A 27,854-nucleotide genomic window follows, 5' to 3' on the forward strand; every position below is an offset into this window, starting at 1 on the left:
CCTCCAACTCGTGGGTTCAAGTGATTGTCCTGCTTCAGCCTCCCAAGTAGCTGGGATTATAGGCATGTGCCACAATGCCCGGCTAATTTTTTTTGTATTTTTAGTAGAGATAGGGTTTTGCCATGCTGGCCAGCCTGTGATCTGCCCACCTCGGCCTCCCAAAGTGCTGGGATTACAGGTGTAAACTACCATGTCCGGCCTCATTCTTATCTTTCTTTAAATTAGGAGACACATACAGATTTAAACTCCAGGGATTAGGAGCCCCTCCTGGAGTAAGCCACACTTCATGAACCAGAGAAGCAAGGCTCCACTCTGGCAAGAGGGCACGTGGCTGAATGCCTGGGGTTTGGAGTCAGAGAGGCTCAGATAAGGCATATGAAATGAAAATGCATCTAAAGCTCTATGGCCTCTGGTATGGAGCAAGCACTCTATAAATATGCCTTACCATCAACTCACAGCCAAACCACAGAAGACCTAGGCCAGGGGCCTCCCAGGATCTAGCCCTCTTGCTTCCTTCTGGGTTACAGGGCCAGCAGTGGGCTCTGGAAGGAGAAACTGTGCAGGGGCTCACAGGATTTTATCATCAGTGATTGCACAATGAGGGCTGGCTTTCACACCAGCACATTACTAATGAACATGTAGACTCTGGATTCTCCAATTCAGTTTCTATGCCCTCTCTCTATTTTCTTTTTATTTTGTTTATTTTATCTAGACTGTGTATCTCAACCATGGCTGCACATGAAGACCTTTGAAAAATTCTGATGTTCTGGTCCCACCAACAAGTCAGAATTTCTGAAGGTAGGATCCAGTTTCCCAGGTGATTCCAGTGGGTAGCCCAGGTTGAGAAATACTGATGCAAAATACACAAACTGTTTTTCAAAGTCTGCGTCAAATGAAAACAGTTCTGTGGTAACATTGACACTTGCTACAACCTAGGCTTTCAGAATTAAAGGATAAGCATTTCAAGTCAAGCAACCTGTCTCCCAGAGGTCAGGCTTGTGCTAGGTGTTGGGATTCAAGGGTGGCAAAGGAGATCCTGCCCTCAAGGAGCTCACATTTACCAACTATAATAAGCCAAGATGGGTAGGCCTGAGCTTGCGTTTATAGCTGAGTCATAAAATGACAGGACATTGCAGAACTTTATAATGGGATTTCACCATCGCAAAATCAAGAACATCATGGGCTTATATTTTGGTACTTCCTTTGTGCTGGCACTTTAGGTTTATCAATTCACAGGAGCTTCACCGTAACCATATGAGGGAGATTTTCCTATTATTTCCATTCCTTCCTTCAATACAAGTTTGGATGCCTCCTATGGGCCAGGCACCATTTTAGACACTTAGACAGTAACAAAACAGACTCCTGTCCTTGTAGAGTAAGTGTTTTGTGAGTCAGGGTGGAGAGGAAAGAAACAACAGGCATAGTATAAAAGTTGATCATATAGTATGTTAGAAATTGATGAGTGCCATGAGGAAAAGGATAAGTGGAGAAGGTAAGGTATGTGTGGATACTCAGGGAGCCTCAGCGAGAAGAAGGAGTTGAGTAAACAACTGACATACAGGGGTTAATTTCATTCCCTTTAAAGATTCACCCAACACATACAGGGGGCTTTGCTGGGATGCAAACTCACGTATGTTGTACACTAGCTTCTGTGCTCTTAATCAGACTACTAACTGTGTCTTTCCCTTTTTTTTTTTTTTTTTTTTTTTTGAGATGGAGTCTTGCTCTGTCACCCTGGCTGGACAGACTGCAGTGGTGCAATCTTGGCTCACTGCAACTTCCACCTCCTGGGTTCAGGCAATTCTCCTGTCTCAGCCTCCCGAGTAGCTGGGATTACAGGTGCGCACCACCATACCTGGCTAATTTTTATATTTTTAGTAGACATGGGGTTTCACCATATTGGCCAGGCTGGTCTCGAACTCCTAACCTCAAGTGATCTGTCCACCTTGGCCTACCAAAGTGCTAGGATTACAGGTGTCAGCCACCATGTCTGGCCCTAACTTTTCTTTCAAGCAGCATTAATAAAATAACTTATTTATTCACTCTCTGTCTTGTTTACTATTTTAATTTTCTAGCCCAGTGTCTGCTACATACTTACATTTTTAATTAAACTGATTATTTGAAATTATCAATTCAATTGCATTAGTATGTTATGACTTGAAGTATGTATTGTATGTTTACTGTGTCCAGCCCACTCCCCAGGTAGAAGAAAAGTTATAGAAAATCCAGTGTAGCTGGGGATCCTGGAGACTAAGCAAGTACATATTCTTGGATGTCCTGTTCATGTCGTATTGTGGAAGAAAAGATGTCATTGCCCCGCCAGGGCAAATAGGTTTCTTCTCTGAGCCAGGAGGATGGAGAGCGAGAGAATATGGAATACATGGGAGACTCATAAGGAAATAAGGATACTTCTAAGTAGAAAGCTTCATGACATAATAGCCCACAAAAATGTATGAAGCTGAGTCAGGGCTTACAGGTAAAGTTTCTCAGGCTGCATTCATTTGAGAAATGTTCATAATGTTCCTATGGGAGAACAATCTTTTGAATATTAACTTACCTATTGAAGTGGTAGATATCCTGTATGTTTCCAAAAAGGGCTGATCTTTCTTCAGTCCCCAGGGGAAGTTTTGTTTGGTCCCTGATGCAGTCAAGGTAATCCTGTGAGATCAATGAGAAGGATGCCTTAAACACTCCTGTCCTTTCCAAGTCACCTTTAATTATGCCCAGTGAATCTTTCATATCTGTTTCAAGTAATTATCATACTATTATGCTCATTAACTCTGAGAGTACACAGTTGCTCTCTTATTACTGGCCCTAATACTCACCTATTTATAGAACGAAGAGTTTTAGCAAAGAGAAAGAGTATGGTATACATTCTATCTACCCCCTAAATATATTAGAGCTTCCCTAGATGGGGCTACAGGGACCACAGTGCCCATAACGTCAGTTTTGCTATAACCACATCGTCCACTGTTTCTTTGACTGATTGGTATGATAAAAACATGCTCTAAAATTCATATAGTGAAAAGCCAGAAATAAAAATTCTGAACTGACAGAATTGTTTTAAACATAACCTTTAAGTCACAAAACTATCTGTTGTTAAACTACAGAACCAAATTCTTTTTCAAATACCAACTTATTTTTTTAAGTGAAAAAAATAAGCATATAACTTACTTATGCTCTCTACTATGCTGTAATGAGCCATGAAAAACTCTCAATTGATTTTGTATGTTTTAACATAGAAACAGCTCCCAGGCAGATCTGCTGTGGATTCAGACCCACAGTGGGTTAAACTGACATGGCTTAGAAGAGATTTGAACTGCTGAGAAAGATGAAGGCTGCTTTCTGCCCCGTGTGTGCTAAAGAGTTCATAACTGAGTGTTCCCCTTTCCCTAGCAAGACTTGAAAAATGATTCTGTAGGAGGCAGGAACACAATAAAGAAAAAGTGAAAACAGCTGAAATAACGTAAAATAAAAAATAAATACAGTCCTTGCCCTAGGCTGAACGATGAAGTACGGCTCCCTCCCAAATGCAACATGGCGATCTGCGGCATTTAGAGGAAGTAACTCTGTGAAAAGTCAAGCAGACCATGAAAATCCCAGCACCAGAGCCGCATTCCAATGTCCAACAGCAAACACTGTTGTGTTTAGATGCAGCTAGAGAAAGGAGAAGCTGAAATATAAGAACCATTAGATAATTGTTTCTTATACCTTTTATTAATCCACCTTCATTCTCTCATGTTCTTTAGGTTCCTCCAATGCAAAATAGGCAGGGCTTTCATCATTAACTTTCTCAAACAGCACATTTCACAGTTTGCATCAAATTAGGTTTCATTCTCGTTCTTTCATACTAAAATCACTGTCATGCATAAACCAATGTTCATAAACTTTTTTTCAAAACAAGCTCTGTGGTAACAACTTTTCTTCTTAAGAAAGTAGTCACCGGCCGGGCGCGGTGGCTCAAGCCTGTAATCCCAGCACTTTGGGAGGCCGAGACGGGCGGATCACGAGGTCAGGAGATCGAGACCATCCTGGCGAATACGGTGAAACCCCATCTGTACTAAAAAATACAAAAAACTAGCCGGGCGTGGTGGCGGGCTGGCGCCTGTAGTCCCAGCTACTCGGGAGGCTGAGGCAGGAGAATGGCGTAAACCCGGGAGGCGGAGCTTCCAGTGAGCTGAGATCCGGCCACTGCACTCCAGCCTGGGCGACAGAGCGAGAGCAACACTCCGTCTCAAAAAAAAAAAAAAAAGAAAAAAGAAAGTAGTCACCTCAATAAGAAAGTAGATTCAAAAGATTTAAAAGTAGTTGGCATTAAAATCCCCAAATAGCTTGGCCTATTCTCCTTACTGTTTTTTTGTTTTTGTTTTTGAGACGGAATCTCGCTCTGTTGCCAGGCTGGAGTGCAGTGGCACAATCTTGGCTCACTGCAACCTCTGCCTCCTGGGTTCGAGCAATTCTCCTGCCTCAGCCTCCCAAGTAGCTGGGACTACAGGCGTGCACCACCACGCCCGGCTAATTTTTGTGTTTTTGATAGCGACAGGGTTTCACCTTGTTGGCCAGGATGGTCTCGATCTCTTGACCTCTTGATCCACCCACCTCGGCCTCCCAAAGTGCTAGGATTACAGGCATGAGCCACCACGCCTGGCCCTCTCCTTACTGTTATAAATGGAACAATCATAAGAGCTTGAGTACCTGCATAGGACAGGCCCAAAAAAGACCCAAAAAGAAAAACAAATGGAGGCCAGAATTGAAAGAATGGTACATTTTGAACAACATATAAACCCTACACTCCCTCAAAATAAATATATTCATCGATATTTCTGTTAAATTACATATGGTCCAAAAGGAGGGACTAATACTCAATGTGCAGTGACTGTTTGTATTTAATAGCAGCTTAAGAGTTTGCTGGACATTTTGGAGGGCATATTGTACACAAAATTAAGAAGGTAAAACAGAAGGATGTAGATAGGCATGAGCCACACCAGCATGGCAGGAGGAGGGGCGGGGCAGAGGTGGCGGACGCAAGCCACATTCACCTGGCTGAATTCAGAGGCTCCGCAGTGGGGCTTAAAGAGAGAATGAACAATCCTTTCTCTTACTTCAAGTGTTAAGCTTGCTCATTTGCAGAAACCTGATACTAAATTCTTCATGTGAGAGAAAGATTGAGTTAAGGGGCTTAAAGAATTTCATCTGGGGTTACAGACAAAGAACCGTGGCCTGCATCCAACAACCGATGGCCCATCGCCAGTTCAAAGAGTTTCAAAAACCTCAGAGTCCATGACAGAGAAACTAAATTTTAAAAGTTGCTTGTTTTCAGAAATTATTGAGAAAACAGATCGTGAGGAGTCCACATTTTTGTAGATGACTCTAGAAAACAGATCAAAGTTGTATGGTCATAACTAGTTCCCCCCACTGATCATAAGCACATCTTTTAAATATAATACTTTAACCCTAGACTAGTTCCTGAAAACTATGGCAGCATGCCCTGTATTCGCAGCTGTAATCATCTGTAGCCAAAATGAGTGGTTTGAAGCTTGGTGATAATAATAGTTCATTCTGCGCCCGAAATGACAGAGTAAGGACACCAACGAAATTTATTAGAGCCTGTCATGCTGCTTATTAATTTTATTGGCTTGATGTCAGCACCTATGGCTACCCTACTGTTAACAACTATGAAGGATCAATTTAAAACTTTTGTACTGAAAACAATTATTCTCCAAGAGGATCAAAGAATTTACTTTGGTGAGGGAAGGAGCAGAGAGTACACACAAAAAAGGGCTTTTCACCATTTGAATGATTTTCTGTGATCTAAAATTTCTCCTATTTATTTTCTGATCAGTTTATGTCCTTAAGATCTCTATCATTATAAGATTTGCACCCGAGCATCCTCCTCTAATTAACTTTTTCATTCCTTGTAATATCTGTTATTGAAAAGATCCAAGTAGATATCCAAGTAGATCTGACTTGGTCCTATTCAAAGTATGGGAAGTGGGCAGGAGCCAATTTGCAAACTGTTTGCTGCTGATCTAGGAGATAAGTACAGACATCAAGTAAGCATGCAGAAACTTTTTACAGTAGTTTACAGAATGATTTAATATCAACCTAATAGTAAATTTGTGCTTGTACTTTGTACATCTTATTCTTCTTCTAACTTTTCTGGTATTCTGTTTTAAATTGTATTTTGCAAAAGAATCAGTGTGTGATCGATGGAAAGAAAACACACACACTTGCCCCTCACCATGAATAGTTTGAGAAGCTCTGATCTACATAACCATTCAGCAGGGACATGCTATAGAAAGAAGAACTGAGACAGAAGGCAAATTCAGCACCCTTGGGAGTTTACCTTATTTCTATGAGATGCCCAGAAATAGGTTAGTTTATGGCTCCTCCACTTCCCTTCCTCCTCTGATATCACATTACAGTTTTTTTTTTTTGTTTTTTTTTTTGAGATGGAGTCTCGCTCTGTCGCCCAAGCTGGAATGCAGTGGCACAATCTTGGCTCGCTACGCCCTCCACCTCCCAAGTTCAAGCTATTCTCCTGCCTCAGCCCCCTCGAGTAGTTGGGATTACAGGCATGCGCCATCACGTCCAGCTAATTTTTGTATTTTTAGTAGAGACGGGGTTTTGCCATGTGGGCTAGGCTGGTCTCAAACTCCTGACCTCAGGTGATCCACCTGCCTTGGCCTCCCAAAGTGCTGAGATTACAGGTGTGGGCCACCACACCCAGCCCTGAGAAATAATCTTTTTTCATTTCTCCAACCCCTCTACCTTTTCTAGAAAGTAGTCTGTTTATCCAAAAACTTGCCTTTCAAATTTCACGTATTACATTGGGATGCCTCTGAAACTAGAATAACTTACATGTGTATAGTAATTTACAGTTTAAAAGCACATTAACATTCATTTATACAAACCTTCCTCCCATCTTTTTATTGTGAGAATGTAAGAACGTGTGCCAAGTGCTGTTTTACAAGTTAGGAATTTAAAAAAAAATGAATAAAACATGATCCCTTCCCCCAGCAAGCTCCCTGTCTAGCTGAAGAGCCAAGTGTAAACAAATAAATAGAATACAGTGTTTTGGCAGCAAGACTGATAAATATTCAGTTCACAAGAGAGGGCAGGAAAGGCAGAAGTGGTCAGTTCCAGGGAAGGGAGAGGCTTCATAGGGAAGGTGAGGGTGGAGCTGAATCTTGAAGGATGAAGTTTCAATACAATGAAAGGAGGAAGGAGACAACATCCAGGAGGCCAGAAATGGGTAAACAAAGGCACAGGGTAACAAAAAGGGCACTAAAAGGAGTTGAAAAGGGCTAGATTTCAGGCCATCCAGATGTCAGGGCTGAGACCAGCTGGACAGAGCGGGGCGTGTGCCTGAACACACAGACCCTTGAGGGTGGGCCTGCACTGCTAGATGAGGCTAAATGGGGGCCGGGAAAGGTCATGCAGAATCTTCCATGCTACATAGCTGGTGGTAACCACTGAAGGGCGTGGTGAGATTAAAGATGGTTTCATCATCAATAAAGAAAACAGGGCCAGGTGCAGTGGCTCATGCCTGTAATCCCAGCACTTTGCGAGGCAAAGGCAGGTGGATCACCTGAGGTCAGGAGTTCAAGACCAGCCTGGGCAACATGGTGAAACTCCATCTCTACTAAAAATACAAAATTTAGCGGGGCTGGTGGCAGGCGCCTGTAATCTCAGCTACTCGGGAGGCTGAGGCAGGAGAACCACTTGAACCCGGGAGGCAAAGGTTGCAGCGAGATGAGATTGTACCATTGCACTCCAGCCTGGGCAACGAGAGCTAAACTCTGTCTAAAAAAAAAAAAAGAAAGAAGAAAATAGGGGAGAAGCTATAAAGCTGCTGGGGAGGCTGGTTAGGTGATGCGTGCAGCAGCACAGGTGTGCGCAGACCAACTCCTAACCCTGAGTCAGGTGGACAGGAGAGGTATTTAATGGGATGTGGAGAATAAGAGAAAGGAGGGAGTCCAGGGTGACAGCATGGTTGAAGTGACTGATCAGCCATGTGGGCTTTCAGTGCAAGGAAGTCTGAGGCTCCTCTCTCCCCATCACTTCACACCCTAAGGAGGAAGCTGCTGTTTCTCCAGCTCCCAGGAAGGATGCTTTCTCATCCACTGTGGCATGAGTGAGTTAAAGTCAATGAGTACATGGGGACCCATCTGTCTCCTCTTCCTTTTGGCTGTAGCATGGAGACAGCGGGGCTGCTTCCTCCGGGGAGAAGGACCCATTGGTTTCTGTTCTCTGATTTTCCTTCCTAGGTGGCTGGTGAGGTAAAACCAAGCCAGGGCCAGCTCCAGCAGGCCCCATCTGCAGAGGCCTCGGCAGGGCTATTCTGAGGTTTGGTACCCCCCAGACTGGACTTCTTCAAGCCAAGATGAAATGTTGAAAGGCATCTCTGGGGGTTTGTGGTGAAAGGAGACAGTTCTACTTTTGGCCTAGTTAATCCAGATCGTAGATTTCCATGTGCTCAGACTGGCTCGTTTTGTTCTTGCTAGGGCCCAAGCTCTAAGAAGAAATAGGGGTTTGATTTTCCAGCCACTGTCTTTTGCACAAAGAGTGCCCTTTCAGAACATCGTGACTGATAAGACATTGGTTCAGGGCCGGGCGCGGTGGCTCACGCCTGTAATCTCCACATTTTGGGAGGCTGAGGCAGGTGGATCACCTGAAGTCAGGAGTTCCAGACCAGCCTGGCCCAGCATAGTGAAACTCCATCTCTACTAAAAATACAAAAATATTAGCTAAGTGTGGTGGTCGGCAGCTGTAATCCCAGCGACTTGGGGAGGCTGCGGCAGGGGAATTGCTTGAACCCAGGATGCAGAGGCTGCAGTGAGTTGAGATTGCACCATTGCACTCCAGCTTGGGCAGCAAGAACAAAACTCCGTCTCAAAAAAAAAAAAAAAAAAAAAAAAAAAAAAAAAAAAAAAAAAAAAAAAAAAAAAAAAAAAAGAAAGAAAAGAAAAAAAAAAAAAGAAATGATGAGGATATGAGCTTTATCCCTCTTGTAGGTGCCCAAAGGAGAATGAGGGAGAAAAACTGTAAAAGAAGTTCAGAGTTTGACTATTTAAGTGCTATAAGAATTATTTACAAAGTACTGTGAGAGTACAGAAGAATACGTTCCAAATGAAAGAAGCCCTTTATCTTTCTTCCAAATAAGCCACTGAACAGGGTATAGTAAAATGTCCTGCAGTAGCCTATAGATAAAAGAATCAGAAGTCCAACCTTCCAGTGAATCTCTTTTCTCTTCTTTCCCTGTGCACATCTAGGGAGGAGGAAGGTACAGCCAAAGAAACGGGATCTGGGGAATCGTGGTCTCTGGCCACTGCATTAGGCTGGATACAAAAAAGCTCTTACTGTGGGGACAGTGTTTTCCCTGGGTCCATACAGTCTAGACCCCACACCACAGAGAAATGTACTGAAAATCCACTGTAGAAGGAATGGGACACAATCTTTCTGGCAATAGCTTTGGGCAGGGGGAAGGAAAGGGAAGAAAGAAAAAGAGAGGGTTGGGCCAGGAGCAGTGGCTCATGCCTGTAATCCCAGCACTTTGGGAGGCCTAGGCAGGCAGGTTACCAGAGGTCAGGAGCTCGGGACCAGCCTGGCCAACATGGTGAAACCCCGTCTCTACTAAAAATACAAAAAAAAAAAAAAAAAAAAAAAAAAAAGAAAGAAAGAAAGAAAGAAAAAAAATTAGCCGGGTGCGGTGGCGGGCACCTGTAATCCCAGCTACTTGGGAGACTGAGGCAGGAGAATTGCTTGAACCCAGGAGGCAGAGGTTGAAGTAAGCTGAGATTGTGCCACTGCACTCCAGCCTAGATGACAGAGTGAGACTCCAAAAAAAAGAAAAAAAAAAAAAGGAAAAAGAGAAAGAGAGGGGAAGACAAAGCGGGAAGAAAGATATGATATAGAGGCTGATCTCAATGTGTGGAACTCTGTTAATGGCTCTGAGATGTCTGAGTAAAAGAATAAAAAATTGGGTGGTTTCAGCCTCATTTACCATCTATAATACTTGCAGTACATAAACCATTGGTAAAAAATGTCAGGAATGGCCTCTTGTTAAGCTGTGACAGATGATACAGGCGCCTATTCAGTCCCCTCTATTGTTTTCCTACTTCCTCCTGAAAGGGGGCGAGCTGGGAGCTTTCTCATAGTGAGGCGAGGGCCAGCCAGGCCTAGGAAGGGGCAGGAGGTAGCAGCTCTCCCCAGAAAAAGAAACTTGGAACAGGAATTCTGTCAAAAAATAGAAATGATGAGTAGAAAGAGAAATACATCTTTGCTTGAAGACAATTAGGAATATTTGTTTGGTTTTCCCCTAAAGACTTTAAGCAAAAACACATTTATGAACAAGATATTTAGAAATAGAATTAGTATTAATACGTTAAAGTTCTTAAAACAACTGGACACCCATCTTTTCCTACACTCTGACAATCATTACTGAAATCAATTGTCTTAGGCTCACCCCTGCATCCCAGCACTTTGGGAGGCTGAGGCAGGTGGATCACCTGAGGTCAGGAGTTCGAGACCAGCATGAAACCCTGTCTCTACAAAAATACAAAAATTAGCTGGGCGTGGTGGCACACACCTGTAATACCAGCTACTTGGGAGGTTGAGGCAGGACAATCGCTTGAACCTGGGAGGTGGAGGTTGTAGTGGGCCGAGATTGCACCACTGCACTCCAGCCTGGGCAGATCACAAGGTCAAGTGATCGAGACCATCCTGGCCAACACGGTGAAACCTCGTCTCTACTAAAAATACAAAAATTTGCTGGGCTTGGTGGCACGTCCCTGTAGTGCCAGCTACTTGGGAGGCTGAGGCAGGAGAATCGCTTGAACCCAGGAGGTGGAGGTTGCAGTGAGCTGAGATCATGCCACTGCCCTCCAGCCTGGGCAACAGAGTGAGACTCCATCTCAAAGAAAAAAAGAAAGAAAGAAAAAGAAAAAAATCAATTGTCTTTATTTACTTCAGAGTGATGTCATTTATTGACTTCATGTGGATGTGTATAAATGTGGTGAAACCTAAAAAAGTCATAATAATGGAAAAGCAATTTGGTATAAATATAACACTAAAATTAGTTCCTTATATTACCTTTTGGTATAACAGTTAGAAAAGTCCTTATAAGAGGCCTTTTTACGGTAATAATGTAGCAGAAAAATTTAATTTTCTGTTGCCTTGTTAAATATTTATTTTCGAAATTGCACAGAGTTTCCAAATTACATTGACAATATTCTCATATGCCAAAGTGCTTCTAAAACAGAGAGAGGTAGACAGATGGCCATGATGAAGTCCTGTTGCATACTGAAATATCTTTCCAGACCTATTTGCAACCTCCTATTACTGTTTTTTCTATAGTGTAAATCTTATCATTATTTGTAGCTACCAAAAAAAAAAAAAAAAAAAAAACCGCAAAGCATTTCTGAAATAATCTATCTGCTTTTGAATGTATGTAAATACAGTCTTTGAAGACTTTGTATTTTAAAGTCTTCAAAATGGGCCAACACCCCGTTTACCAGAATCCCCTGGAGTAGAGCCCAGTATGAGGCTGCAGTGGGCACTCACTAGACAGAGATTTGAAGCGAGTTTATTAACCACTCTTTTGAGAATGATCCCCCCAGATGACTTCCTTTCCTACAACTCTGTTTTCCTTGTCATCAGGTTAACTTTACACAGCTTTTTGTTTCTTTTTTAAACTGCCTTTTTACTCTCCAGGTCCCAGGCCAGGTAAGGAAGCAGACAGACACAATTAGACGTGGCTATAATCCTTAAAGTGGAAAATGGGAATGGCTGGTGAGGTGGTGGAGGGATGCAATGTCTTGGCAACACTTTAAGCATCTGAAAATAAGAAACTGATTCATCTTAATTATAATCAGAGGTCTATTGGTGTAATTTGAAACATGGTGATTAAGGAAAATTAAGTAAAGCCCAAAGGGTTTTTAATATGGGGAAAAAGTCAGTAAAATAAATGTACATTATTACATAATCTGAATTTTAACTCCTCACTGCTATTTATCATTATTGGTTTTTCTTTTTTTTTTTTTTTTCTTTATTTTTGTTTAGAGACTGGATCTCTGTCATCCAGGCGAGAACACAGTGGCATGATCACAGCTCACTGCAACCTGGAAATCCTGCCTGAAGCAATCTCCTGCCTCAGCCTTCCCAGTAGCTGGGGTTAAAGGCACACACCACCACACTGGGCTAACTTTTCTATTTTTTTTGTAGAGATGGGGTCTCACTATGTTGCCCAGGAGACTCCTGATCTCAAGTGATCCTCCCACCTCGGCCTCCCAAAGTGTTGGGATTATAGGCATAAGCTACCACACCCAGCAGTCATCATTGTTGTTATTTTAAAGTTTACTGCTAAGCACTGAGCTGTCGGCTTTATATGCATTCTCTCATTTCATCCCAACCCTAGGAGGTGGGTCCCATTAATCCCATTTTCCTGGAAGCTGAGAAAGGCTCCATCACTCCGCTGAGGTCATACAGAGAGTAAATTCCTCAAGTCATGCTCAAACCAGGATCTGCTGACAATAGCCTGGGCACTGAAACCCTATACTGTCACTTCAAAGGTTTCATACCTTAACACAGTATATTTAAACAGGAGGAGGGATTTGCTGATGATTAATTTTGAGAGTTAAAGGTAATTTTTATCAGGTGTCAGGTAGGAGCCAACCAAAAATAGCCACCCTGATTGACTAGGCATCTCCTACCTGCCAGGATCATCACAGGCTATATCTGAATTAGGATCAGTCCCATTCACACGCAGTACCCCCTGCCTTCATGTTTTCATATGTATACATCGCATGACATGTTTTCCATCAGCCAGGCACAGCAGCTTTCAACCATCTGCCACGTTCAAGACTGGCTCACGAGTTCTTGTCCGTCCTTCTCACTAATGCATGGCTTTACACTCCTGTAAGACATCCCATTTCCTGCCAGCCACCCACGGTGGGTCACTTGATCCCTCTTTAGGGACAAGTCTCTATATAGCTCTTCCCACAGAAACACACTCCTTCCCCAACCAGTCACAGGGAGTCAGTGCAGATGCATGCGATCAGCTCTCTGAGCACCATACTACTTTCAAGTAATACGAAATCATGACACGATGGGGAGCCTGGAGAGCAGGGTGTTTTAGCTCTAGAGAATTAGGAATCATTCTGAAATGAAGATAAATCAGAAATGAAGAGAAAGATGCAAGCTCTGAAGGAGCCCTCAAAGGAAAATGCTCATGTACTGAAATGGAAACGTACAAAGAGGTTCAGGACCTGTGTAGAAGAGTATCCCTATCATGGCCAACATACGAAAAAAAGCTCAACACCACTGATCATTAGAGAAACGCAAATCAAAACCACAGTAAGATACCATCTCATGCCAGTCAGAATGACAATTGTTAAAAAGTCAAGAAATGGCCAGGTGTGGTGGCTCATACCTGTAATCCCAGCACTTTGGGAGGCCGAGGCAGGCGGATCACCTGAGGTCAGGAGTTTGAGACCAGCCTGACCAACATGGTGAAACCCCACCTCTACTAAAAATACAAAATTAGCCAGGTGTGGTGGTGTACGCCTGTAATTCCATCTACTCAGGAGGCTGAGGCAGCAGAATCACTTGAACCTGGAGGCAGAGGTTGCAGTGAGCCGAGATCGTGCCATTGCACTCCAGCCTGGGCAACAAGAGTAAAACTGTCTTAAAAAAAAAAAAAAGTCAAGAAACAGATGCTAGCAAGGTTGCAGAGAGAAAGGAACACTTTTCCACTGTTGGTGGGATAAATTAACCATTGTAGTGATTCCTCAAAGATCTGGAGGCAGAAATAGCATTTGACCCAGCAATCCCATTACTGGATATATACCCAAAGGAATATAAATCATTCTGTTATAAAGATACATGCACGCATATGTTCAATGCAGCACTATTCACAATAGCAAAGACATAGAATCAACCCAAATGCTCATCAATGATAGACTGGATAAAGAAAATGTGGTACGTATACACCATGGAACACTATACAGCCATAAAAAGGAATGAGATCATGGATGGAGAAGGAAGCCGTTATCCTCAGCAAACTAATGCAGGAACAGAAAACCAAACAGCAAATGTTCTCACTTATAAGTGGGAGCTGAACGATGAGAATACATGGACACAGGGAGGGGAACAACATACACTGGGGGGCCTGTTGGGAGGGGGTGAGGGAAGGGAGAGCATCAGGAAGAATTGCTAATGAATATTGGACTTAATACCTGGGTGATGGGTTGATCTGTGCAGCAAACCACCATGGCACATGTTTACCTATGTAACAAAACTGCGCATCCTGCACATGTACCCTGGAACTTAAATGTTGAAGAAGAGGAAGAAAAAAAGAATCCCTATTACTATGGCTAGGTGACTGTGGCAGGTGTTCTAACACTTCACACAGGAGTGTGTGTAAGGAAGAAGCTTCTTAGAGGAACTTCTGACACACACACGCACACACACACTTGTGTGCACCACAGACAATCTGCGTTTTTATCAGGGTTGTTCTCACTTCATACATGAGCTCTGCGTGCCACTTTAATACACTGATGGCTTAAAAGCCTTCACCAAACATCAAAATGGCAGTTGGTTATTGCAGGAAAACATTTCCTGTTCACAAATCAAGTAACAACCCACACTTTACCTGAGGATTCTTAATTCTAGAGAATAAGAAATTCTGAAATAAGAACACCAAGTAATGGCCCATTAAAACAGGTACAGCAGGCTGGGCATGGTGGCTCACGCCTGTAATCCCAGCACTTCGGGAGGCCAAGGTGGGTAGATCACCCGAGGTCAGGAGTTCGAGACCAACCTGATCAACATAGTGAAACCCTGTCTCTACTAACAACACACACAAAAAAATTGCTGGGCATGGTGGAGGGCACCTGTAATCCCAGCTACTCAGAAGGCTGAGACATGAGAATCGCTTGAACCTGGGAGGTGGAGGTTACAGTGAGCTAAGATCGTGCCACTGCACTCCAGCTTGGGTGACAGAGTGAGACTCCATCTCAAAACAAACAAAAACAGGTACAGCTTTTCCACATACACAGATTCAATTATCACTCTACTTAAACATGTGTTAGACAATAATTACCTATATAAGTTGGAACACTTGCCCATCTAATTTTACTGAGACAGGAACAGTAGTATAGATGATCTCACAGCGACTGATCTGTATACAGTAGGTACTCAAATAGCGTTCATTTGGTGGACAAGAAACAAGGCCTTAAAGACAAAAGCCTTGACTTAATTTGTGCTAAACGACTTAAAACTGTAACCCTGAATCAAAATGAAATTTCAGCCAGCTAAAAAAGGCAGGGGTTACCTGGACAATATTAACTGGAAAAGGCTGGAAGACATTAGCTCAACTTCTCACCTCCTGAGTCATGGAGATTGGTAATGACCCTCAAAATCAAGCTATTCTACTTGGAAGTTGCAATGCAGTGTGGTTGTATATATTAAAATAAAGAATCTACAAAAGGATCGACCTCCTTACGGGCGGTTTGTCAAGGCAGATGAATGTGATTCCACCCTGGTGGCATTAGGTAATCTGCTACTAAATACGGAAACGTATGGCTCAGTTATTCCATTCATTGTACCAAAAACAATGAGGAGCCCTTAGGATAGATCTGATTGTCTCGCTGACTAGATTGTTGTTGATCTCATCACAGAAAAATCTTAACCAAAAGTTACGTATTGATACAGAAACAGTCACAGGCTTGAGGATCTGCAGGGGAGCAGGCAGAGGCACCGTGCAGATGGAGGTGGAGGGTGTCAGCAAGGCGCGTGGGCCAAAGTGACGGGATATTCCCCAGAAACTTGACTTTCTCAAAGAGCATGGGGCCGGGGGTAAACACGAAGATGTCCTTCTGTCATACTGTCTAGGAGGCCTGGTCCTAATTCGTGCCCACAGGGTGAAAAAGGTGATGTGGGGAACATTGTCTCCCCTCTTTAATGGAAGAGAGTGGACTCTTATGGATGAGGTTTCCATAAGTGATTTTTCAAGGGAGATGAATTTCCACAGCAGCAATTTTACCATCTGAACAGAAGTGCCCTCTGCTTTTTCTTGTAGTAAATGCAGTTTCCATCTACTACAAGATGGAAAAATTACATTTTATTAAAAATTATATCTTTAATAAAAACATTACGTTTACTGTCCTGGCAAAGTAAACTTGGTTTCCCAGGACAGATTTATCTGAGGACAGGGTAGGGCTGCCGGATGCAACACGAAGGCCTCAGCTGCAGGGCTGGCTTCAGATGTAGCGAGGTGGGAAACACATCAGCCTCAAGGTCAGGCAGTCTGGGTCTAGGACTCGGACCCTGGGCGAGTTACTTCCTTGCTGAGGCTCCGTAGCTTCCGCATTAAGCAGAAACAATACAACCACCAGTGCCTCCTCAACATTCCAGGGGTTAAACTGCACACATGGTCCATTCGAGGCAGCTTGGCACACACGTGCAGGTGTCGGTGGCTGCTGTGTGGCCGTCCAGGTCCCAGGTTCCTTCCCAGAGAGGCAAGGTAGGTCAGATTGGAGCCTTTTTGGGTTCAAAAGTAAAAGAACTCTATATGCTGATAAATCATAATAAAAAATTATCCCCCCACCGTTCTCTGCCACTGGCAATAACAGTGCTGTAGGAAGGACAATTTACTTAAGAAGCTTGTTATTAACCATCAACGTTGGCAGAGAGTCTGAAGATTACTGTCGGGAAGACATGTGCATAAAAAGTCCTGGATAGCGGCCAGGCGCAGTGGCTCATGCCTACAGTGCCAGCACTTGGGGAGGCAGAGGCAGAAGGACTGTTTGAGGCCAGGAGTTCCAAGTCAGCCTGGCAACAGAGTGAGACCTGTCTCCACAAAAAAATTAAAAAATTAGCCAGACATGGTGGCATGCAACTGTAGTCCCAGCTACTTGGGAAACTAGGGTGGAGCGTCACTTGAACCCAGGAGATCAAGGCTGCAGTGAGGTATGATCACGCCACAGCACTACAACCGGGGTAACAGAGCGAGATCTTACCTCGAAAAAAAAAAAAAAAAAAAAGTCCTGATGCTGGCTGGGCGCAGTGGCTCATGCCTGTAATCCCAGCATTTTGGGAGGCCAAGGCAGGTGGATCACCTGAGATCGGGAGTTAGAGACCAACCGGACCAACATGGAGAAACCCTGTCTCTACTAACAATACAAAAAATAAGCCGGGCGTGGTGGTGCATGCCTGTAATCCCAGCTACTCTGGAGGCTGAGGCAGGAGAACTGCTTGAACTCTGGAGGTGGAGGCTGTGGTGAGCTGAGATCGTGCCATTGCACTCCAGTCTGGGCAACGACAGTGAAACTCCATCTCAAACAACAACAACAACAACCACCACCACCACCACCACCACCACCACCACCACCACCACCACCACCACCACCAAAGTCCTAATGCCATCTAAAAGTTTCCAAGACCCTTGCCCTCTTGCTATGACCACCCAGACAATAAATCCCACCTCTCCTCTCCCACCTACATCTTTTTTGAAACTGACTTGTCCTCTCTCTCATTGCTGCCTTGACCTTGTTCTTCTCTCTCTCCTGGACTCCTGCAAGGACATCCTAACCCATCTCCCTACTGTGGGTCTGACTGCCCACAACTTTTCAAACCTATCCAGCATGATTTTCTAAAACTCAAATTTGATGTCGTGCCTCCTGGGTAAAATCCTTCAAGGACTCTTAAATCCCTCCCTACCTTCCTGGGCTCATCTTTGACCACTTTCTTGCTACCCCTCAACTCCCTCACCTCCACCAACACAGGCACTCACTCACTGCTCTTTCAGGAATGTCCCTGTCCCCTGCCCTCTCATGCTGTTCCATTATTATCTATTCTTTTCCCACTGCCAGTATTGGCTCTCCTGCTCATCACCACCTTCCTGCCCCCTGTCTGGGTCAGGTACTCCAAGTCTGTATAACTCTATGATAAAGGAAGCATAGGATCATCATCATGTAGTGCTACAAAAATATCTTTGTCATTCCTTCTCTCTCTGAAACTGGTATCAACAGTTAGTAGGCACTGTGCTTCAGCTTTCCCAGCAATGAATGAGTGTAGACTCAGCAACCTCATGGAGTGAACTCCCAGAAACGAGCAATGTGCAGAGCCCGGGAAGGCAAGGGTTAACGGTGCCCCCGCTGCTCCCTCTCTAGCTAAAAGGCGAGGGCTGTACAGAATCTTAACCCAGCTCAACATTCCTCCCTTGTTCCCGGCCTTTGTCACAGGGACAGCATTTTTTTACAACACCACCTCTTGAAGATGACAGAGGTCCCTAAACTATGCATTTCATTTTTAACTCTCTTCCCACCCACCTCACTCCCGCCTTTGCACAAGAAAAGAAACGCTTCTCTAATCAAAAGTAGATTAACTCTCACCCTTTTCTCTCTGTGCATTTGCATTTCGAACAGCATTTACGAGGCCATAAACAGACCCCTGGGTTGAGTGATTTAGCCACCGCTTTATGGAAAACCAGACAAAAGCAGCAGTCTTTTCAGCAGCTGTGTATTTATGGTCAGCCGCTGCTGGGCGGCCAGCTCCGCAGGTCCCCTCCTTATGAGGCACCCACTTCAGGCTTTCTGAAAGGTTAAGGGCATCACTGTAAGCCCCATTATGAAACTGAAGGGACACCTGTAACATTCCTTGTGGATCCAAAGAGATAAAGGCTCTTTTTCAAAAGACAATATTTTACAGTATAAAGGGATGGCTCCCCCTGCCTCCCCCAACACACACACATACCCACCCCACAATATCCTTTGGGGTGATTCTGCCCCAGTGAGATACTGCCATGTGAAACAGCAGGCTCTCTCCATTTTTAAACTGGCCTCCTTTACCGGGGTGGGGGTGAGGAGTGTTGGTCATTAGGAATTAATTTATATTAGTTCAACAAAACAAAGAATCTTTCATAAACATTTTATTTTTTTGAGACAGGCTCTGGCTCTGTTGCCCAGGCTAAAGTGCAGTGACACAATCATAGCTCACTGCAGCCTCCACCTCCCAGGCTCAAGCCATCCTCCCACTTCAGCCTCCCAAGTAGCTGGGACTGCAGGCAGGCGCCATCATGCCTGGCTAATTTTTGGCTAATTTTTGTATTTTTTTTGTAGAGACAGGGTTTTGCCATGTTGCCGAGGCTGGCTTTTTTTTTTTTTTTTTGAGATGGAGTCTTGCTCTGTTGCCAAGGCTGGAGTGCAGTGGCGCCATCTCTGCTCACTGCAAGCTCCGCCTCCCGGGTTCACGCCATTCTCCTGCCTCAGCCTTCCTGGTAGCTGTGACTACAGGTGCCCACCACCACACCTGGCTAAGTTTTTGTATTTTTAGTAGAGATGGGGTTTCACCGTGTTAGCCAGGATGGTCTCGATCTCCTGACCTCGTGATCCGCCCACCTCAGCCTGGCTTTTAAGATACGCCTGCCTCGCCTCCCAAAGTGCTGGGATTACAGGCGTGAGCCACTGTGCCACGACTAAAACAAAGAATCTTAACATTCAGTTTTGCTTTGAGTTGGACAGAAGCTGGCAATTTCTCATCATGTCTGCATTATTTTCATAAATCCTCCTCCCCTTACAGAGTAAGGAGGATTCTTTGTTTTTATAAAGTGTCATCTCACCTTGGTTAAGGGATCAGTTATTGTACAGGGATCTTTCCTAAGTATTAAAAGGTAATTCTATTTAGTTAAATCCTGATGCATGTTGCAACATGAATGAACCTTGGAAACATGCTAAGTGAAATGAGCCAGCCACAGAAGGACAGATCCTGTAAGGTTTCGCTTACATGAGGGATCTAGAGTAGGCAAATTCAGAGATAGAAAGTAGATTGGAGGTTGCCAGGAGCTGGAGAGAGGGGAATGGGGAGTCAGTGTTTAACAGGTACAGAGTTTCTGTGTTGGGATGATGAAAAAGTTCTGGAAATGGACAGTGGCCGTAGTTGGGCAACATTGTGTGTCTACCTAATGCCACTGAATTATATATATATAAATGGTTAAAATAAGTTTTAAGTTATGTATGTCTTTCCACAATGAAAAACCTTTATGAAGTTCATTATAATTAAAAACTTACTTTTTTATGAAGGCCAGCCAACAGACAATATATTTTACTTTTATTTTTATTTTTTTGAGACAGAGTCTTGCTCTGTCGCCCAGGCTAGAGTGCAGTGGCATGATCTCGGCTCACTGCAACCTCTGCCTCCCGGGTTCAAGTGATTCTCCTGCCTCAGCCTCCCGAGTAGCTGGGATCACCGGTGCCTTCTACCATGCTCGGCTAAGTTTTGTAGCTTTAGTAGAGACAGAGTTTCACCATCTTGGCCAGGCTGATCTCGAACTCCTGACCTCAGGTGAATCAACCGCTTCGGCCTCCCAAAGGGCTGGGGTTACAGGCGTGAGCCACCTTGCCCGGCCACTACAATATATTTGAGATAATACAGGAAACATTATAAAAATTTTCCTTGCTATTTAGGCTTTTTCAGTAATGCTCTGGCCATAATTCACAAGTAAAAACTACCAGGAGGATCAAGGTGAGTCCTCGCCCTTCCAAATGGCCTTACATTAATTAGACTCCTAAGGAGTTCTTTCCTCTGGCTCCTCGGTGCTGTCACCTCCACCTCCTCCTACCCCCTCCATTTGCTGTGGGCTAAGAAACCAAATAATTAAGCTTATTTTAAACATGTAGGGTAAATAGGCTCTTAGTGAGAGCTCGGGGCCTCTCCCTGGGGAAAGACACAGGCCTCACTGTTGGGCATTTGAAATATCTATTTTGGCTGCTCAAAGGACTTACTTATTTCCTGGTTGCATTTTTGAGGGCTGAGGCTGGTGGAGATGCCATCGCTAGTCATCAGTAGACTTATGCTTCTTGAATTAGACTCATTTACAGAGGATGAAGCTGAGGTCAGAATGGTTATTTGTCCATGGGCATACAGCTGACTGTCAGCATGGGTCTGAAGCCCAGACCTGTGTGCTCTGTCCATGAAATTAACTCCAATTTGACTCAGCTCAGACCAAAATTCTGAAAAACAAATTATTCATTCCACCATTGCAGCCCTCTATTATAGTGGAAATGAATTCCAACTACCTGAAGACATGTCAGGTAAATTAAAAATTGCAACAAAATATCTTTTTTATTTGTAAAGTTAAAATAATTTTCTGAAATACCTTAACATAGATTAGGAAGCATAACAATATTATAATATTTTAGAACATACCAGAAATTATTGGTCTTGCCCAACTATTATATGAATAATAATATCTCTTATTTGAATGCTTACTACACCTAGCATTGTGCTCAACGTTGTACACGAATTATCTACTTTTTGCAACAATCCTATTATTCCCATGTTACAGATGAAGACACTGACAAATTGAAAAGCTTAGTAACTTGTCCACATCAAACAGGGAAATGGCTGGGCCAGGATCTGGATTCAGTTCTTGGAGATTTTAAAGTCTGTTTTCTGTCCTTTTGTTACATTCCATGGGGATCAGGAGATAAGTTGTGCCGCCTTTAAAAGTCTGTTTGTTTTACTAAAAAAAAAAATTCCTGTTAGGATACTAAGTCTCAATACTGATTGTCTATTGGAATCTGCAGAACATTAAGGAAAACTGACCCCAGCCCCAGAGACTGGGATTCCGCTAGCCCAGGATGCAGCTTAGGTGGAGGGAATTATACAAGCTCCCCAGGTGACTCTCATGTGCAACCTCTGCTTTAGAAAGATTCCTTGTTTTCAGCTGTTCCTCCTAACCAGATTTCTTAGGCAACAGCCTCTAGTCGCTTAAATAATAGTCCCTCTATGTGAGCTTCCTATCCTTGGTATTACTATAACTGATGACCAGTTAATTGTGTATTTCTCACAAAAGACATTATAATATTTTCTTTCTTTATTCCTCCTTTTGAAGTAAGAATGTTCTTCTAGATCTTTTTTTTTTGAGACAGAGTCTTGCTCTGTCACCCAGGCTATAGTGCAGTGACGTGATCTCGGCTTACTGCAACCTCAGCCTCCCGGTTTCAAGTGATTCTTCTGCCTCAGCCTCCTGAGTAGCTGGGACTACAGGCGCCCACCACCATGCCTGGCTAATTTTTGTATTTTTAGTAGAGATGGGGTTTCACTATGTTGGCCAGGCTGGTCTTGAACTCCTGACCTCGTGATCCACCTGCCCCGGCCTCCCAAAGTGCTGGGATTACAGGCATGAGCCACCACTCCTGGCCCTTTTGGTGCATTTTCTTACCAAAAGTAATCCTTGAACATTCTAGATAAATCTGAATACAAGTAAATTTATGTATTTTATCAGTAGTCTTCTTTTCCTCATCCCTTTTCAAATAGGACCTGAAACTTCAGAGCCAGCTCCTACTTTAGAACAGGAGATGGCAAAATCAGGTCCCAGACTATCAACTGGTCTGTTAATTACCACATGCAGATGAGTCCAGAAAGTCTCTCTGGTCTTATAGGATAGTGGGTGCCAATTTCTCACCCTCAGAAGGCTACATATATTTCTGCTAGGGGAAAAAAGGGTAACGTCACAGATTGCTTTAGACTCATCTCAAGACATTACTAAGGAAGCGACCCTAATTGTTCCCTTAGCACAGATTTCCCCTGTCTCAAGGCTCTGGTTTTGTCTGAACCACGTGGCCGCTGGTCATAGATAAAATGTCCAGCTCTTCCCTTTACACCTGCCCAGGCTCGATTTCACCCTGGTCGGTGGCTGAGATGCAGACAACTGGGCAATCAAGTATGTTTCCAGAAATTTTCATTGATAAGTTTGTTTGAGGACCTGCCTTACCTGGCATGTAGGAGGCACTCAATAAAATGTTTCAGGGTTTTTCCAGTTGTCTCCAAATGAAACAGCTGGGAGGCAGGATTAGGATGCATCCCGGCACTGCCAATATTTAGCTGCAAGATCTAGGGTGTGAGCAGCTATCAGCTGTTGAGTGTTTATGCTGTGCCAGGTCAGTGCTAATGACTTCATGGGCACTAACTCACTGAATCCTCACACCATTTTAAAAGGAACACAACATCTCCCCCATTTTAAGATGAAGAAACTGCAGGTCACAGAAGGAATTGTTCAACGTCAAAGATAGGTCAGGTGCAGTGGCTCACGCCTGTAATCCCAGCACTTCAGGAGGCCGAGGTGGGTGAAATCACTTGAGGTCAGGAGTCTGAGACCAGCTTGGCCAACATGGTGAAACCCAGTCTCTACTAAAAATACAAAAAAATTAGCTGGGCGTGATGGCAGGCATCTGTAATCCCAGCTACTCGGGGAGGCTGAGGCAGGAGAATCACTTGAACTGGGGAGGTGGAGGTTGCAGTGAGCCGAGATCGTGGCACTGCACACTCCAGCCTGGGCCACAGAGCAAGACTCCATCTCAAAGAAAAAAAGGTCAAAGGTAGTAAGTGAGCGCCAGGATTTGCTTCCATTTGGAGAAATCACTGGCATCTCTGGATCTCCATTTCCCTGTGTATAAAAATGACAGCAAATACTAGAAAATTTACTCAGCAAATGTTTATGAATGGCCTATTAAGTGTCAGACACAGTGCTGAGTGTGAGGAATATAAAACATATATAAAATTTTATAAAATATCAAAGTTAAGTAAAACACTCCTTACTCTTTCAGAATTTATGGTCAGATTTAACTGAGTTATTTCCAGTTCTACAATTTGGTGTGGTTCTAGTCAATGGAAAATCCCATGCCATTGGAAGTAACCTAAGTGTGCATCAATGGATGAATGGGTAAACAAAATGCAGTCTACACACACAATGGAATATTAGCCGTAAGAAGGAACACAGTGGACACCTGCTATCACATGGATGAACCTTGAAGATAATATGCTAAGTGAAGTAAGCTAGTCACAACAAGACAGATATTCTGATTCCACTTCTATGGGTTATCTCAAGTAGTCAAAGTCCTCGTGACAGAAAGTAGAAAGGTGGTTCCCTGAGGCTGAGGTGGGGAATGGGGAGTTATTGTTTATTGGGTGCGTAATTTCAGTTTGGAGGATGGAAAAGTTCTGGAGATGGATGGTGGTGGTGATGGCTGCACAACAATGTGAATGTACTTGATGTACTTGGTACCACTGAATTGCACGCTTAAAAATTTTTTTTTCAAGATGGAGTTTTGCTCTTGTCACCCAGGCTGGAGTGCAATGGCATGATCTCGGCTCACTGCAACCTCCACCTCCTGGGTTCAAGCGATTCTCCTGCCTCAGCCTCCCGAGTAGCTGGAATTACAGGCGTGCGCCACCACGCCTGGCTAATTTTTTGTATTATTAGTAGAGATGGGGTTTCACCATGTTGGCCAGGCTGGTCTTAAATTCCTGACCTCAGGGGATCCACCCACCTCAACCTCCCAAAGTGCTGAGATTACAGGTGTGAGCCACCACGCCCGACCAAAAATTGTTGTTAATTCTGATCTATATGTTACCACAATTTAAGAAAGGGACTTAAAACATTTCATGAAAGCTGCTATCTAGAACAATTACCATTCCCTTCAAGTGACAAAACAATCTTAGTGGGAAGAGGAAAAATCAGAAACATAAATGATCAGAAAGCAGTTAACTACTAAGTTACGTAGGTGAAAAAGTCATGAGTTAGTCCAAGCTGTCTTTCCTGTTCTACGTGTTACAGAACAGGGCTGCTTGGACTGTCACACTAACTCTCAGCTTATCGCATGACCCAGGTAAATATTCCATGTGATCAGTTTTCCAAGGTGCAAGTAATACTTCACTTTGGAAGAAATTTCTGGCCATGGGAAACTTCTCCCAACTGAAGGCTGGTGTGTTTAGAAGATAATTTTCTGAATTCTATAATTTTCTACCCACTTAGGATAATTGAATATTCAAGATGGCACACACTTAAAATGCAGCGTGATTCTAACCCAACCAAACGGGACCTGTTTTAGCAAATCTTCAATAGAATTTTGCCTACAGGCAGTCTTTGCAATATATGAGCAGTTCTTCAGCAGACCAGTAATAATAGCTACTCAATCACCTGAATGAACTCACGTTTTTAAAATGCCTGTTCATTAAAAGTCAAAATGTTGCCTTAAAAGCAAAGCCTAAGAGAATAAAAAGGAACTTTACAGTTACAGGCATTTTTGAAAGTGTTTGAGCTTGCAAATGAACTGAACACACCTAGTTATGTCCATGAAAAGAACAGTTATCTATATATTCTACTTCCCTCCCATTACACTGTCTGTCCTCTCCTTTAATACACTAACTCTGAATCTACAAATGTAGGTGGAAATTATTTTAATTTTAGCATTAGAAACTCACTGATATGTTAAGTCTCCTTGGGATACTAGAGTTTCACATTCATAGCAAATGCTATAGTTTATGCAAGAATATTTGACCAAATTATGCAAATCCTTTCAGTAAAAAACTTCCTACAACTATTTACAAGTAATCAAGCTAGTTTTCAGAAATATGAATCAACTCACACTACTAAGAGTTTAAAATTCTTTCAAACCATTTTTTTTCTTATAAGGTGGAAATAAAAAGTGAATTAAGGATATTTGTGGCAGTTTTTATTAGTCTTATTTAACATTAACGGCAGACCATGTTTTTTTGGCAAGGGTCGTAGAACTCTTTAATCTTCCAGTCTGAGAAAAGGGGAGGGAGGAGTGGTGAAACGTATTTGTAACAAGTCATAATACTCCAAAGAATAGGTACAGTCAGTTCTGCTATGATGTTTGTTTTGAAAACATGAATTTGTTCCCACGAGATTAATATGTTAGGGAACAATTTGAACGTAATTCTCATTTCTGAATTTTGCTTCTACATGATTTCATCCATGAGAAACACTGGGTGGATGCAGAATATTGCATCCAGTGACAGCAGCATAGGAACAAAATCCACGCAGGCTCCTGACAACCTAGAAGCTACCTTGGTCTCCCCTGAGTGCATTTGGAACCTTGCCCATTCACATCAGTCTGTCAACTCCCAGTCCATGGCAGGTGACCCTCCCCCTTGACAAGGCATAAGCTGCAGCCCTGCCCACAGCCTCCCCTCTCTAATTTTCTCTTTCCTCTCAGTCTATCTTATCTTTTTCTTCTGAGTTCTCTGTTCATCTTTTTCTCCCTCTCTTGCTTCCTTTTGTTCTCTAGGGTGGCCGGTGTGGGCCCCTGGTGGCTTCCATACACAACTTCAAATCTTTTTGAAGGTGAGTTCCACATTTACTATAGCATGTACGTAAGTCTTAACCATTTATTATGTATAAAACTATGCCTCCATTTTTGATTTTTTTGGTGTATGTGTCATGGATGAAGTTTTTGAGTGTTATTCTTAGTACCCCATTTTTCTCCCCCATGTGATTTTGCTGAGTGATTTTTTTTTTTTTTTTTTTTTTTTTGAGATGGAGTCTCAGTCTGTTACCCAGGCTGGAGTGCAGTGGTGCAATCTCGGTTCACTGTAACCTCTGTCTCCCAGGTTCAAGCGATTCTCATGGCTCAGCCTCCTGAGTAGCTGGGATTACAGGTGCCTGCCACCATGCCCGGCTAATTTTTGTATTTTTAGTAGAGATGGGGTTTCAACATGGTGGCCAGGCTGGTCTTGAACTCCTGACCTCAAGTGATCCACCTGCCTCGGCCTCTCAAAGTGCATAAGCCACAGGCATGAGCCACTGCGGCTGGCCAAAATGTGTGATTTTTGAGAACACATATGTTATGCGTCATAGAGGTCACACATCAGAAAATGACGTTTTGGTCACTGATGGACTGCAGATATGATGGTCCCATGTGATTACGATACTGCATTTTCACTGTACCTTTTCTATGCTTAGATCCACAAATGCCATTGTGTTTTAGGTGCCTACAGTATTCAGTACAGTAAGATGCTGTATAGGTTTGTAGCTCAGAAGCAATAGGCTATACCATATAGCCTAGGTGTGTGGTAGGCTGTACCATCTAGGTTTGTGTAAGTAAACTCTATGATGCCTGCATAATGGTAAAATCACCTGACATTTCTCAGAACGTATCGCTGTCATTAAGTGACACATGACTATATTACTGCAGGACTGATCATAGACACGTTGAAACTCATTTAGCTCTTTCCCTCTATCATCTGTACTCTCTTTCTTGGGTCTTAGACATTTGATACGGGAGTAAAAACAATCCCTGTGTATAATATATTCTCAGATCATGCATTCTTGCAACCGGGGAAGAATGGCCTACAAAGCCTGATTTGGGACCTCATATATCCCGGATTTCCTTGGACTGACTCAACTATTCATCCCAGCTCCAAGTGGCAAGAAGCCAGTCAAGACTGTCAGGAATTCAAGGGTGACCTTGCCCTTATCTGAGATCTAGTGTTTCTCAGGGTGACATTGAGGGATGTCACCACATCCATAATTATCATACCAAGAAGTGATTACACTATTGCCACAAAGTTCTTGGTAATTTGAAAACTGTACCACAAGTAAAGGTTAACAATGTAAATTTGTTCCCTAAAAGTCCACCTCTGAAAAGATGTGAGCTGACTTCAATTTCTTATGGAAAAGCATCCACAACAACGTTGGTTGATTTGGGGAGTGCAGGTCTTAAAAATGCAGTAAAAAATTTTTAGTAATTTGTTTTAATTGCCTACTTTTTCTTCCGGTGCCCACGTTCTCATTTTGGCTTCTTGGAATGGCTACAGAAATGAGGTTAAAAGAAGGGCAGGGTCCAGGCATGGTGGCTCACGCCTGTAATCCCAAAACTTTGGGAGGCCAAAGCAGGCATATCATGAGGTCAGGAGATCGAGACCATCCCGGCTAACTCGGTGAAACCCCATCTCTACCAAAAATACCAAAACTTAGCTGAACGACGTGGTGGTGGGCGCCTGTAGTCCCAGTTACTCGGGAGGCTGAGTCAGGAGAATCGCTTGAA

At 43.3% G+C, this 27,854-nt stretch overlaps 1 protein-coding gene across 1 annotated transcript in view; it reads right to left on the minus strand.

Annotated features, from left to right (window-relative positions):
* Nucleotides 1-27,854, minus strand: part of PLEKHG1 (pleckstrin homology and RhoGEF domain containing G1) — a 156,356-nt gene that overhangs the window by 69,592 nt on the left and 58,910 nt on the right. The window contains exon 3 of the mRNA XM_025384161.1: nucleotides 2,558-2,658. Coding sequence (XP_025239946.1) covers nucleotides 2,558-2,658 — 101 coding nt within the window. The remainder of the gene's footprint in view (nucleotides 1-2,557; nucleotides 2,659-27,854) is intronic.

The sequence above is a fragment of the Theropithecus gelada genome, chromosome 4, assembly GCF_003255815.1.
Source record: "Theropithecus gelada isolate Dixy chromosome 4, Tgel_1.0, whole genome shotgun sequence".
In the NCBI taxonomy this organism is placed as follows: domain Eukaryota; kingdom Metazoa; phylum Chordata; class Mammalia; order Primates; family Cercopithecidae; genus Theropithecus; species Theropithecus gelada.